The 15500-nt window shown below is 44.8% G+C and overlaps 2 protein-coding genes across 5 annotated transcripts in view; one reads left to right on the plus strand and one right to left on the minus strand.

Annotated features, from left to right (window-relative positions):
- The window catches only part of PDE6H (phosphodiesterase 6H), a 52781-nt gene that overhangs the window by 17237 nt on the left and 20044 nt on the right, over positions 1-15500 (minus strand). The gene's annotated exons all lie outside the window — the stretch shown is intronic.
- Positions 1423-14641, plus strand: ARHGDIB (Rho GDP dissociation inhibitor beta). Its single transcript, XM_066596929.1, has 6 exons — positions 1423-1545; positions 6935-7118; positions 9693-9776; positions 9938-10014; positions 10935-10998; positions 12712-14641. The coding sequence occupies exons 2-6, from the start codon at positions 6941-6943 to the stop codon at positions 12909-12911; spliced, it is 603 nt and encodes a 200-aa protein (XP_066453026.1). The 5' UTR covers positions 1423-1545; positions 6935-6940; the 3' UTR covers positions 12912-14641.

Genomic DNA, 15500 nt, shown 5'->3' on the forward strand with positions numbered 1-15500 from the left:
GAGGGGGTCAGATTGGACCTGAGTGTGCCTTGAGGACAGTGGAATATGATGATGTTACTATGTTTGTCTCCACCGGAAGAGTGGAAGGCTTACGGGACCCAAACCAGGGCTGGAAGCTTTTGTTCCATGTATTTAGGCTGTGAGATATTGAATTTCCCTTCTTAGTAGGTCAGAATATGCGGGATTATTGGAGATTATTTTCTTTATTTTGTTTTAAAATATATATTTTGTATTTGATATGAGTTATTTGGTATAAACTGGACACGTTTGAATGGTTGTAAATATCCTCCATTTTTATTTTGACTATTGCATTTGTGGTGGTACATTATGTTCTTAGCAATTTAAGCAATTGTTCCATTATTTTATTATCCATTGTTATGCTTTTTACTTTTATAATAAAAAGATCTGCTGTATCTAGTCCCATCCTATGTGATACTGTCTGCTGATCTGCTGTATCTAAGCTTATCATATGTGATACTGTCTGTTATATCTAAGCCTACCATGTGTAATACTGTCAGCAGTAAGTAGAAATCGCAGTAAAAGGACAAATCAATTTAAAAAGTCATAGCATCAGGCCATACGTAAGTCGTATGCATATAGGCAATTGTGAGTTGCGCCTGAGATTCTCAAGTGCAAATCGCACAGCACACGGAAGCCCCATCTGTATGCTGTCTGCTGCGCAGAACACCACACATCAGCCGCGCATGCGCAGAACAGAACGGGTGCGTCACCGGTAACATTTCTGTGCGAACCTCGCAGAAATAAGACATGTCGTGATTTGTTTACCGCGCGAGTTTTCATGCGGTCAAATCACAGCTGGGAATTCTACGGGAAATCCTGCAACGGAATTTACGCCCACGTGCATTTGGCCTATGGGGAAGTAGCACAGGTCCAAAATACTGATGAACAGCCACTCACAAACCTACCATATATTGGGGGGGCTGATTAGTACTATACATACACATAGATAAGGCACGGAAAGGGTGCCAGTCCCTCTGATATGTGTGTGGTGCACTATGCAGGCTTACAGCAGTGGTCGTCTGGACAAGGCAGATGAGCCCACGTGTTTTGATCAAAATGTGCACTAAGTGTCTTGCATTTTTATATGGTTAGCATAAACAGTTGTGCATTTTTATTCAGGTATTAGATGTGCATGAGTGCTGCTGAGTGCTTCTGTTACTGTATTTGCTGCAGCCGTGGTTTACGTGTACCTGCGCATGTAATTAATTTGCTGGAGGTGCTGACTTAGTTTTTCCTTGCATTATGTTATACTGTATCTAAGCCTATCATATGTGATACTGCCTCACAGAAGCACCCAGTACTACTCCCCCATGGTGCTGTGGAGTAGTCAGGAGTCCGCTCCGGGTGTCGGTACTCTGCAGCCGCTAGCAGTTTGTGATGATTGTGCAGAGCTTCCTGTGCGGCGGTTTTGCAGAGAGGAGGGTTGTCCTCTTCGCCCGCATCCTTCCTTCCCTTTTCTTAACTGTCAAGCGCAGTGAACATATTAAGAAGCTTTCTGAGTGGAGAGGCGCAGGCCAGGGCTGGGTAAGTGGCTTTTTATAGACTGGGCAAGATGGAAACATGTCCAGGTAAGAGTGATGGGTACGGGTTAGAGGTCAACCACCTGCTCACCGCCAGGTGAGGAACTACAGATCTCAGCAGAACCTGCAGCCATATCACAGAGTTCCTTCATCCTGTGCAACGTACTATCATAAATCACTACCAGGAATGAGGAGTATCACTCCCATCGTCTTCTGCAGCTCTCGGTGTTGGGAGTATTACTACTTGATGACGCACTAAATGTACTGGACTCGGATTATCTCGTACTGATCTGCGTATTACACTCCAGTCACACCCAAAGCTGTAACGGCGCAGTCATATTTCTGCTTACACCATGTGTTACGCTCCTGTAACAACCAGAGCTGCAGTCATATTTCTGCAGGTTCATCATACATTACACTCTAATCACACCCAGAGCTGCAGTCACAATTTCTGCCCTCACTGGGGGCATCAGTGCCAGGTACAATGTCACTTCAGTAACTCCCGTTGTATTCGCTGGTCTAAGGCTACTAACACATACGCTTTTTACCACGATTACCACGGCATTTTGAACGCTGCGCTAATTACGGTATAACACTCCCATCAATTTTATTGGGGCCTCGCAGACCTGCGTTTGATTTTCGCTCTATTTTGGTGTGTTTTTGCGCTTTTTAACGCACCTCACCACCCATCACAATGATGGGGTGTGTTAAAAAAAAAACCCTGTCTAACACAGTAACCTGCGTTTAAAAACACTGATCAAAATCACAGCCTTTTACCGACGCCGCGTGAGATAGAGGCCTAAGGCTGCATTTACATGAGCGATTTCTATGCAAGTGCGATACGTTTTCGTGAGAAAATAGCATCACATTGCAGTACTTGCAATATTCACGTGTGTGGAAACCGCATGTAGCAATAGAAAAAAATTAAAAATCGCATCGCACTCACATGAAAAATCGCCTGTAGCAAATAATGATTGAATTTTCTGCAATCGCACAGAAAAATAGGACATGCTGCGGTTTTTAATCTTGCAGCATCCCTGCGAGAGGAAATACGCCATTGTAAATCAACCCTTTGGAAACAATGTGTTCTGTGAGTCGCGCTAATGCGCAGAACTCATGCGGTTTTTCTCGCCTGTGTAAATAGATGGAAAAGTCGCAGCCTGTTCTATCTTCCTTCAGCAGTGCAGAAAAAGTGCTCATTGTTTGCTGTGGGTGAGTTAAAAATCGCATCATGCAAGTGCGACGCAATGTTTCAATTTTTCCTATTAAAACAACAAGCAATACGATTTTTTCGTAAAAGGCATCACATTTGCAGTGAGAATTGCGGGCTTAAGAGTGTCACATCGGTCTGAGTTTCCTGGACTGATATCGCACTCACCCGCATAAATGTAATCTATGGGCTTATTTACACGACACGAGAAAATCAAATGCGTTCTGTGTATTTGCGTAACACATTAATGTATTTTTTCCCAATGGGTTAATATACACGGGCGGTTTTCCTCTCACCCTGATGGCGCAAGACAGAAGCATGTCCAATTTTTGCTGATTTCGGCTAAAGATTCCCCCATTAGAGGTCATAAGTCACTTTGCCCTGACGTGTCCGTGTGACTTTCATGCCGTACAGTAAGATTTTCGATTGAAAAACATGCGATTTTCACGTGCATCAAAAATGCTTGTCAAAATCACGTTCAGCTATTTCATGCAAATTTCTTGCAGATCACATGGCACTTGACGAGAAAATCCCATTTTTACAAACACTATATCAATCCAGGCTTCACCCGTGTAAATAAGCCTTTAGGCGTGATGCTGCTTGGTATCTGCAGATCATTGCAGGGTCTTGTGCTCTGCGGGATGTTCAGGCCACGTGGGGTGATTCTCACATATGTCCATGATCCACTTAGAGGATCAACCAGCGCTAAGAAAAGAGCAGCTCAAGTCAGCGCTCACGAGGCAGGAGACACTGGTGCCACGCTCGCCTACCGTGCCCAGTACCCCCCACTCCTACCCATCTCCCTTCAATGAGCACATACGATTGCACAAAGTCTATGACATGCGGCTGACACCACTGTGGGGGCTTCATGTGGACGGCCGTCCCCTTCACATGTAAATCGTCCTGCAGAGGACGGAGAAAACCCCACAGCAGACGTTTATTCACAACCATCGTGCAAGCCGTAAATGGTTGAACAGTGGTTGGTTAATGGATGTCTTGTTCACTACCATTGGGGTTATCAAACCCAGGGGCGCCCCAAGTCTTTATGCTGCCTGGGGTAAAATGTGAAATAGCCCCCACCCCCACCCCCCGCAAAAAAAAAAACCCACTCATTTTACAGGCATTGAAAGCTACAATACACAAGATTCCCAACACATAACTGAGCCATGGAGACTTGTCTGAATTGACAGCGTAATAGTTCCTCTAGTGGTAATAGTGGCCCCCTTGGTGGCCCTAATAGTAATAGCAACACCCTTAATGGCCCCAGTAAAGTGACCCTGCTAGTGGCCCCAGTAATAATAATGACCCCATTAGTGGCCCCAGTAGTAAAAGTGACCCGCACAATGGCCCCAGTGTTTCCCCGAAAATAAGACAGTGTCATATATTAATTTTTGTTCAAAAAGGTTTAACTTTTTTACATGTATAGCTGCCTGGGCACTATTTAAATTGACTGTTTAAATTAACTGTTAGCAGGGCTTAATTTTGGAGTAGGGCTTATATTTCAAGCATCCTCAAAAAGCCTGAAAAATCATTTTGCATCCTCAAAAATACAGGAAAATCATGCTATGTCTTATTTTCAGGGAAACAGGGTAGTATCCCCTTAGTGGCCCTTGTAGTAATAGTGCCCCCAGTACTAACTATGTGTAGATATATCAAGGGGTCAATACAGATATCTCTCCCATCAGCTATTTATAGCCAGGACCATAACAAGGGGCACTCTAATAACTATGTATAAATAAATTAGGGGACAATACAGAGATCTATCTCTACCATGATCTATTTATACCCAGGACTGTGACTGTAACAAGGAGGCATCCTCTACATCTGGAGGAAAGAAAGTTTCTACACCGACATAGAAGGGGGTTTTTACTGTAAGAGCAGTGAGACTGTGGAACTCTCTGCCTGAGGATGTGGTGATAACGAGCTAAAAAAAAAAAAAGAGTACAAGAAGGACCTGGACGCCTTTCTTGAATGATACAATATTACATGCTATAGTTATAGATTACTTCAGAAGGGTTGTTGATCCAGGAATTATTCCGATTGCAAGATTGGAGTTTGGAACTTTTTTTCCCCTTAAATAAGGAAAATTGTCTTCTACCTTATTGGGGGTTTTTTTTGCCTTCCCCCGGATCAACATTGGGGGTAATAGGCTGAACTGGATGGACAGCGAGCTTTTTTCAGCCTAAAATTCTATGTTAGTAGTGGCTGCAATAGTAATAATGATCCCATTAGTGGCCCTAGCAGTAATAGTGACCCCCCCATTGTGGCGCCAGCAGTAATAGTGATCCCTATATAAGTCCCAGGCCCTCCTCCTGTTGTCTGCGCTGCTTACAGGATGGTGCACACAGACGCTAAGTGAAGAGGTTAGCAGTTATAGTCTCAGCAACGGCTGCCACCGCCGGGCCGCAGCTGCAGGCTGGATGAGTGTAATGCCTGTAGGGTTGCTGCCTAGCCGGCTTGAAGCATGCAATTATTTTCTACTAGACATTAATGGCTGGTAAAAAATAATCACCAGCCGAGTGGCAAACTGTGGCCCCTATGAACTCCTGTAGACTGCCGCCTGAGGTAGCAGTCTCAAGTTGCCTCATGGTAGTGGGGGGCATATGTATATGCACCCTGGCTATCCAGCATATAGGGACAGCCAAGGCACTGACACATGGCCCTCTCTTGGACAACTTCCTGGTGAAGCCTCACTATGTAGGTCACTGTTCTTTTGCAAAATTTCTCAACACTATTTCCTTCTAAGGCTTTGACATCTCTGAAACATAAAATCTGGTGCAATCGAAGCTGTAGTAATCCTGCGTCTCACTGCTGGGGAGCTATAGTGATCCTACGCCACACTACTGGGGTAACTAAACTGATCCTGTGCCTCACTGCAAGGAAAGCCATAGTGATCCTGGGCCTTACTGCAAGGGAAGCCATAGTGATCCTATGCTTCACTGCACGGTAAGCTATAGTGACTCTGCACCTCACTGCAAAGGAAGCCATAGTGATCCTGCGCTTCTCTGCAGGATAAGCCAAAGTGATCCTATGCCTCACTGCAGTGGAAGCCTTTGTCTCATTGCAGAGGAAGCCATAGTGATCCTGGGCCTTACTGCAGGGGAGCTTAAGTGATTCTGCGCTTTACTATTAGGGTAACTATAGTGATCCTGCGCCACACTGCTGGAGTAAATAAACTGATCCTGCGCCTCACTGTAAGTGAAGCCATAGTGATCCTATGCTTCACTGCGCAGTAAGCTATAGTGATTCTGCGCCTCACTGCAAAGGAAGCCATAGTGATCCTGGGCTTCTCTGCAGGATAAGCCAAAGTGATCCTATGCCTCACTAAAGAAGAAGCCATATTGATCCTGTGCCTCACTGCAGAGGAAGCCATAGTGATCCTACACCTCACTGCTTGGGTAAATAAACTGATCCTGCGCCTCACTGCAAGGAAAGCCATAGTTATCTTGCACCTCATTGCAAGGGAAGCCATAGTAATTCAATGCTTTACTGGAAGGTAAGCCACAGTGATTCTGCACCTCACTGCAAAGGAAGCCATAGTGATTCTGCACTTCTCTGCAGCAGAAGCCATAATGATCCTGTGTCTCACTGCAGGGGAAGCCATAGTGATCCTGTGTCTTAGTGTTTAGGGGAAGTAATAATGATACTGTGCCTTGATGTCTAAGGGAAACAATATTGATCAAGTGCCTCTGCATTTGGGAAGTCATAGTAATCCTCTGCCTTAGTGGGAGGGAAGCCATAGTGATCCTGCGCCTCACTGTTGGGATTGCTATAGTGATCCAGTGCCTCACTGCTGGGTGAGATATAGTGATTATGTACCTCACTAGTGAGGGAACTATAGTGATCCTGTGCCTCACCGATACGGGAGATATAGTGGTCCAGTGCCTCACTGTTGGGTGAGATATAGTGATTCTGTGCCTCACTACTAAGGTAATTATAGTGATCCTATGCCTCGCCAATAGGGGAGTTATAGTAGTCCAGTGCCTCACTGCTGGGTGAGCTATAATGATCACGCACCTCGGTGAGCTTGTGGCCAAATGATACAAAATGTTACAAATGAGAAAGGCAGAAAACAAAATATAGTAACCAAGTGGAAACCCAGAATATAAATATTATAATGAGTGGATTGTTTATTATGTTTTTGGATATATTTAGATACATTTCCTTGTTTTCCTTCTCACAGATCATTATGACGGAACAGGAGGCAGTCGTCCATGACCTGGAGGATGATGATGATTTGGATGGAAAACTGAACTACAAACCCCCACCCCAAAAGTCACTTCAAGAAATCCAGGAGCTGGACAAGGATGATGAAAGTTTAGCAAAGTACAAGAAGTCGTTACTTGGGGATGGGCCAATAGTCCAAGGTACTGTGCAGCTGAGACTCCTTACAAACCCCACATGTCAGTAATGTTTTAATATTAGGTTCATCCATTTCTGAATTTCTCAGGTATTACTCCATCTTCCTTATTTGCATATATTTCCCAGAGGAGCATGCATGGCCTTATAAGTCTCCTCACTATGGGTGCTCTCCTTAAGGAGTGATGATACCCCTCCCGACTGAATTTCCCAGGTCACAGGTAGCAGAGATGCAGGATGCACCAAGCCATTATGCTGCCTGGGGTGAAGTATGAAACGGCGGCCCTCCCCCACGAAACTCCTCACTTATACATTCATTTTACAGCCAATACGCAAGAAACCCAACACATGTTTGAACCATTGAGACTTATCTGAGGTGACGAAGTATTAGTGCCCCCAGTAGTGGCCCGAATAGTAAGTATCCCCTTAATGGCTTCAATAGTAACTCTAGTAACCCCCTTAATGGCCCCAGCAGTGGTCCCAATAGTAACCCAAATAGTGATAGTGACTTTCCTTAATGGTCCCAATAGTAATAGTGACCCCAGTATTAATAGTGTCCCAAACAATAGCCCCAGTAGTAATAGTGTCACTAATTGTTCCAGTATCACTATTACCAATAGTTCCAGTAGTAAAATGGACGCTCACACTGGTTCTAGTGGTAATAGTGACTCCCATAGTGGCCCCAGTAGTAATAATGTCTCCCACAGTGGTTCCAGTATTCACAGAGACCCCTGTAGTAGCCCCAGTAGTAATAGTGTCCACCTTCGTAGCCTTAGTATTATTAGTGACCCCCATAATGGCCCCAGTATTAATAGTGATCCCCATAGTGTGGGAGGTCAGGGGCCACAGGCCCAATGTTGCAGCGGTTCTGGGATTGCTTCCTTTCTAGTAGTTTGGTACAGTTCTTGTATGTGTTTCTCCATCTTCTGGCTGTGGTGGGACTCGCTGGGTCTCACCTGTTGGTAATTTGGCAGGACTATTTAACCTGGCCTTGCGCTTCGCTCAGTGCTGTTTATTTTCAGTCTTTCTCTGACTGTGATAGAAGTCAGAGCTAGGTGCTGGATCTCTTCTTTCCCTAAGTTAAGTACTATGGTTATTATCCTTTTCATCCTGGTTTCAGTGCTCTTCTCCTATCTCATGTTAGGGTCTGCTAGTGGCCCAGGTACGTGGTCAGGTTAGCCCTTGCCAGGGCGGGTTATCTACCCATAGTAATGGTTTTCGTTATGGTTTACCACAGTTTGGTGTGCAGTTGCGTAGTATTTCAGGTTTACGGATCCAGCGCGTCCTGTTTGGACGTGACACCCAACAGCAGCGACAGGTGGAAGAGTGCTGTGGACTGGGTGAATAAAATGCCTGTCTGGTTGCTACCCGGTCAGCTCCAAGCTGGCAATTATCTTTTAATCACCGGGTGGTAACTCTCTATCCCACTGAGGTCCTGCAGACTGTCGCCTTATAGGGGCACCCCTGGCCATATGGGTTGTCAGCTTTCCACAACCCGAACACGTTGTTATAATCTTCTCCTCTATGAATCATCACTGTAGTTCTGGGATTATAATGCTGAACCAGGAAGCTCAGGATGAGCAGAACTATCATTGTACATTCTACCGTTTCATCTCTGACAGATTTAGAGCAGTCGGGTCTCATATTATGCAGACTGTAATTGTGAGACGCTCTGCAGCGCATGAGGAAGTGGTTTTAGAGAGTTCAGAGCGCAATGAGCTGCAGCAGCAATCAGGAAATGTCTTCAAAAAATAGCAGATGGAAAGTTTCACAACAGTTCCTGTAGCCAGCAGATGCCACAGAGCTGAACTCCGCAGTGCACCGAGCCGGGCCTGCTGCTCACAAGATACAGGCCGCATGCACAGCGCACGCTGGCGAGGCACGGAGTCTGCATACGCCACTAGTAAAGGCTGGGCCTGGAGAACACCACCGTACCGGGCTGCTGACAGTGCCATACTGTGCGGGACTAAATACCACCATTCTGGGACTGGAGAACATCACTATACAGTGACTATATAAAACAGTGCTAAAGAAACAGAAACATAACGGAAAGGCAATAAACAGAAACCGTCCCATTTTATTTCTGTTTCTCTATTACATATATTGAACAGAGTGACGGAAAGCCCTAATCCTCGTGTGTACAGAGCCTAACCATGATCTCTGTGCCCCTGACACACCTTATAGTACAGTAGTATCACCTATTACTGCTGACAACCAGCCTGTATATCATGTCTGAGAGGTAGTCACAGCCCCACCCCCTGGTGATGACATCACTGATATAATTACATGCGATTAGACACGATATCCGCACACCTTATACTATAGTAATATCACCTATTACTGCTGACAACGAGCCTGTACATCATGTCTGAGAGGTAGTCACAGCCCCGCCCCCTGGTGATGACATCACTGATATAATTACATGCGATTAGACACGATATCCGCACACCTTATACTATAGTAATATCACCTATTACTGCTGACAACGAGCCTGTACATGATATCTGAGATGTAGTCTGTTCTTTCTAATGTTACTCTCTGGTACTGATATTGTGTCCTTCCTTTAATTTAATGCTTTTCAGACCCCTCGGCTCCAAATGTGATTGTAACACGTCTCACATTAGTCTGTGAAACTGCACCCGGGCCAATTACAATGGATCTCACGGGTAGGTGACATTAATCAGGAGGTATACTATGGTTTCCTATACTGTAATGAAGTTCTGTTGTATAGTGAGCAAGTTACTCAATAACATAGAGGATTTCAGGGGAAGAATCTTGTTTACATAATATTTATGCATCATCTGTTCTCTAATGTCATTTATCATAGGAGACCTGACAAACCTAAAGAAGGAAACGTTCGCTATAAAAGAAAGTTCTGAATACAGAGTGAAAATTAACTTTAAAGTGAGTCTCAGTATTATATATATGATATCGCACATTATTTTACTTATCCTGTACTGATCCTGAGTTACATCCTGTATTATACTGCAGAGCTGCACTCGCTATTCTGCTGGTGGAGTCACTGTGTACATACATTACTTATCCTGTACTGATCCCGAGTTACATCCTGTATTATTCTCCAGAGCTGCACTCACTATTCTGCTGGTGAAATCACTGTGTATATACATTATTTATCCTGTACTGATCCTGAGTTACATCCTGTATTATACTCCAGAGCTGCACTCACTATTCTGCTGGTGGAGTCACTGTGTACATACATTACTTATCCTGTACCGATCCTGAATTACATTCTGCATTATACTCCAGAGCTGCACTCACTATTTACCGTGTACATACATTTTACTCTGTACTGGTCCAGAGTTACATCCTGTATTGTACTGCAGAGCTGCACTCACTATTCTGCTGGTGGAGTCACTGTGTACATACATTACTTATCCTGTACTGCTCCTGAGCTACATCATGTATTATACTCCAGAGCTGCACTCACTATTCTGCTGGTGGAGTCACTGTGTACATACATTACTTATCCTGTACTGATCCTGAATTACATCCTGCATTATACTCCAGAGCTGCACTTGCTATTTACTGTGTACATACATTTTACCCTATACTGCTCCAGAGGTATTGGAAACAGTCAGCAAGCTTGTGGATAGAAACTCGAACAGCTTAGCTAAACTCCTATAATGCAGTGGTGCAGTTAGTTTTCTTAGTGTAAAGTGGACACCTCCTAAAAATGAACAAGCAGGGAATGCTGGGAGATTTCAGTTCTGAAGCTGTAGAATAGTGAATGAAGATTAGAAAGACTTGTGAACAAATGGGACTTTCTATTCTGTTATTACCCTGCTATTTCCTTCACCTTCCAGGTGACTAAAGAAATTGTCTCTGGACTGAAATACGTGCAGCACACGTACCGGACGGGAGTTAAAGGTAAGTGCGTCTGGGCAGGAGCCGGGTCTGTACGGTCATGGAGAAAAGTTTTGAAAGTGACTAAAAGTTTGGTTTTCACACAGTTTTCTGCTTCAGTGTTTCTTAGCTCTTTTTTAGGCTACACGCACGGAACGCCTCACCTATTGTTTTCAATGGGACTTTAAAAGGCATCGCATGATACTTGAATACTGTGCGATGTGATGTTTCCCATTGAAATTAATGTGAAACGCGTGTGACCCTCAGGTGCGTGTGAAACGCGTCTCAGGATCGTAATGTCAAAATAGTAATGGGAGGCATTTTTGACTCCAAAACCCCTCGCAACCGCGTGTGAAACGCACGTTGATAAGCGTGACATCAGGCTGAGTTTTTTGGCCCGATATCACACTTGCCCGTGTTAATGTAGCCTCAGTCACATGTTTCTATGGTTACTGAAGTACAATTATAAGCATTTCATATGTTTTTATACATCAAGTTTAGGCAAAGCCCCATATTGTCTTTTTGCTTGTTCACCTGCTTATTAAGACTTGACCACAGGTTCTCAATGAGTCTGAGATCTGGGAACTTTCTTAGTCATGGACCTTTGGGGATAAACAACGCTTTTTCCAGCATGATGGAGCACCATGTCATAAGGCAAAAGTGATAACGAAGTGGCTTAGTGAACAGAACATTAACATTTTGGCTCCATGGCCAGGAAACTCCCCAGATCTCAATCCCATTGACAGCCTGCGGTCAATCCTCAAAAAGCGGGCGGACAAACAAAACCACAGAAATTGTAACAAACTCCAATCACTGATTAGGAAGAACGGGCTGTCATCAGTCAGGATTTAGAACAGAAGCTGATATCCAGCCTGTCAGAGCGAACTGCAGAAGGCTTGGAAAATAATGGTCAACAGTGTAAATATTGGGTCTTCTATAAACTTGATGTATTTGTCAATAAAAGTGTAAAAACTTATAAAATGCTTATAATTGTGCTTCAGTAACCGCAGAAACATCCTACTAAAGGATGCCTGCATACGGGGCAAATTGAATTACGAATCCCGCTCTGGCGATCCAATGCTCAATTTGCCCATAGATGTGCATTGAGATTCCTTTGCTCCGTGCACACAAGTGGATTTTATTTGCAGACACAATGTGCCAAAAATAAAATTGCGGCATGCTCTATTTTGCGGGATGACTTCTATTGAAGCCAATGGAAGTTGTCCAACCTGCGGCTATTCCGAAATGTTAATTGTGGAATCGCCGCGCGACCCGCACCATCGCCTAGAAATCTGTACTGCGCATGTGCGCTGGCGGCACATCTGCAGTACAGAAGAAAAGACAAGTACACCGGTTCGCCGGCAGCAGGCACGGGCAGAATCACTGCGTGCCGTGTGCAGGCGGCCTACAAGAGCTAAAATCACTGAAGTAGAAAACTGTCTGAAAACCAAAATTTGTGTCAGTCTCAAAACGTTTGGCCAAGACTGTAGAGGAAAATCAATGGACTACTAGCCCATGCAGTGCCCATAATGCCCCATGCAGCATCACCCCTTCTGCACTGATCCCTACTGCACTGGTGGTTCGGAGCATGTCTGCTAATACGGTCTTCTTGTGACCAGAACCCCCTCTCCATACCTGGATGTTCCTTTGTTGCTATCATTGCAGAGGTTTTGGTACATTTTGCCCCATGTATTGCTCTTCCTCATCCTGAATGTTTCTCCCGTTTCTTCCATGTAGTCGCTAAGGCCACTTTCATGGTGGGAAGCTACGGCCCTCGACTAGAAGAATATGAGTTCTTGACTCCCTTGGAAGAAGCTCCGAAAGGATTGTTGGCTCGGGGGACGTATCACAACAAGTCATTCTTCACCGACGATGACAATCACAACCATCTAACCTGGGAATGGAATCTGACCATTCGCAAGGAGTGGTGCGAATAAAATGGCGCTCTGTAAGCGTATACCAAAACTGCATCTGCTATTTTTCTTCAAGGAAGCCATCAGCAAAAATGATTGGAGTTATTTCCTAGTACACTCCTGTTCCACTGTGCATATATCATGAAGCTTTTCTATCTATGACCAGTAGGGGGAGAGCTGTGTGCAGTTCATATCAATGATTGTCTATACAACTCTGTACAGATCGTTTCCTAGTGGTAACCAATGGCAGCTGAGACCTCTACCAGTTTGTGAGTGGAAGGGCAGGGGGCAGAGGTATGTATCAAGGACACTCAGTGCCAAGGTCTGATGAAAGATATTAGGAAACAACTCCAAATCATTTATGCTGGCTGTAGCCCTGGATAAAAATGGTAGCAGTGAATACCCTTTAAATGTCGCCTGCCATTGTGTGCCCCTTCCTTGGCTTCAGCAGGACTAAACGCCTGTGAGAACAGGCCAGCTTGTCTTATATGGTGCCACCCAACATGTCGCTCACCCCTTTGCATTTCTAGATGGTCAGTCTGGTTATTGCCAGTATCACCAAATTAATGAGAACAGTCCTGGCAGTTTATGGTCTCCAAGTCGGCTAAATGGATGAATTGGGTATCAATAAAAGTGTCATTCACCCAGCGTGTGAACAAAGAGGGAAAATGTTGGTGCATGCATAGCACACGACAAGTTTTTTATGTTCGGCTACACCCTTTAAGTGTCCCTCTCACTGTAATAGTGCTCCTCAGCACTAACGCCCCCCTCCCCTTCATCCTCAGTAATAATACCCCCTTATCACTGAGGGGGTATAATGCCACTTCTCAGTAATAGTGCCCTTTCATGCCATTCTCAATAATAATGCCCTCCTGAGTAATAATGCCCTCTTATACTCCTCGCAATAATAATGCTCCGGCTCAGTAATAATTCCCCTGCGTTCCCTCCTCAGTAATAGTGCTTCTGCAGTCCTTCCTCAGTAATAGTGCCCTCTTATGCCCCCCTAAATACCCCACCTGCATGCCCCCCACTCCGTAATAATGTCCCTATTATGCAGTAAAATACCAAGACAAGCTATACTCATCCCTTTTGAGCCCCTCACCATTCCGATCCCTTTTTTTCACTTCCAGGTAGCACAATCACATGATTGCTACAGCTTATCCCTGCCCTAGCGTTGGTATAACTGAGGCCAGTGATTGGCTGCAGCAATCCATGTTAGATGGCACAGAAGTTAGCAGGGCACTGGTACAGTAGGGTGCTCAAAATAAGCGAATTTAGGCAGATTTTTTAATTGCACCCCATTCCCAGCTGCCCCTGCAGGACTATTTTTCGGACTCCCTGCACTGCCAAATTTCGGGACAGTTAGGAAACAGGATTCCACCCATAGATAACATCTGAGCTAAGAGTGCCATCTAGTGGAGATCAGCAAGATTGTCACTTCCCTTCCTCTAAACAGAAGCACAAGCCTCATAGCTGACATCTTCTGAGTAGTTTAGCGCTGGGTGCGTTACCACAAATTCTGACCGACGGGAACCACGTCCAAAGTTCTGTTTTAAATGTGACAAGATAAGATACAAAACATCAGCTTCCTAAATCCCTCAGTATTAGATATAATATATTCTTCCTTCTGCGTCTGAGCTGCAGTGCTGCAGTATATTGCGGCTTCTCTGGTGACATATTATATATTGCGATGACCATATATGTATACAGGACGATGGATATTGTTATAGTGCTAAAATAAAAGATACTCTGTAGGACTCGCCTCCTGATTTCTGATTCATGGACCACTGGAGAAGTTCTGCAACTTTCTAATGGATGTATTTCTCATCATTTTCAAGATCTTTCCTGTCTGTCAATGAATGGAAGGCTTCCACAGGCTAAAACCTAATCCTGCTGACACCGGTGCCCAGTACGTTACAGTGTATCAGCGTTCTCTCTAGTAATGAGATCTGCGGAACTATACAGCACTGCTCCCCAAACTGTGGCTCACCAGCTGATACTCCAGGCATGATGGGAGTTGTAGTTTTGCAGTAGCTGGAAAGCCACACTGCTATAGAAGGTGCAGGGTAGCAGTCATGCTGTTCCTTGAGAAGACCCAAAGGCCTCTCTGACACATAAGTAGACCCATGTATAAAAAATGGCACATGGTAGGTGGAGGGGAGGTTCAATTTTTGCTGTAGGGCCCAGAAGTTATAAGTTCTGCCGCTGTCAGCTCATGACATCTGTCATTCGGGACAATCTTGTAGGAGCAATAGTGGCCGCAATATTGGTTGTTACTCAATTTTTTTACAAACATATAGAGCCATATATAATAACAGCTGTAGGGCATAGAAATGCTTATTCAGCTATTCCTCCCAACATCCCATATACATCCACGCTGGATTCGGGGGAGCGTACATGTGCTCCTAATAGGCAAAGGGGAAAAAGCCACTGCTAGGTCACTCTGACTTCTCTACCCCTCCTCCGGACTCCTCTGTGCCTAGTCAGGAGCCCTCTTCCCTCCATCAGAGCCACCTTTCTTCCTCAAAACTCTTCCGTTCCCTCCAGACCCCTCCGTCCTCTCCCCCTTGACACTCCTCTGTCTCCTGACTCCTCCGTTTCTCCTCCAGAACC

Source organism: Eleutherodactylus coqui, chromosome 3, assembly GCF_035609145.1.
Source record: "Eleutherodactylus coqui strain aEleCoq1 chromosome 3, aEleCoq1.hap1, whole genome shotgun sequence".
Lineage (NCBI taxonomy): Eukaryota > Metazoa > Chordata > Amphibia > Anura > Eleutherodactylidae > Eleutherodactylus > Eleutherodactylus coqui.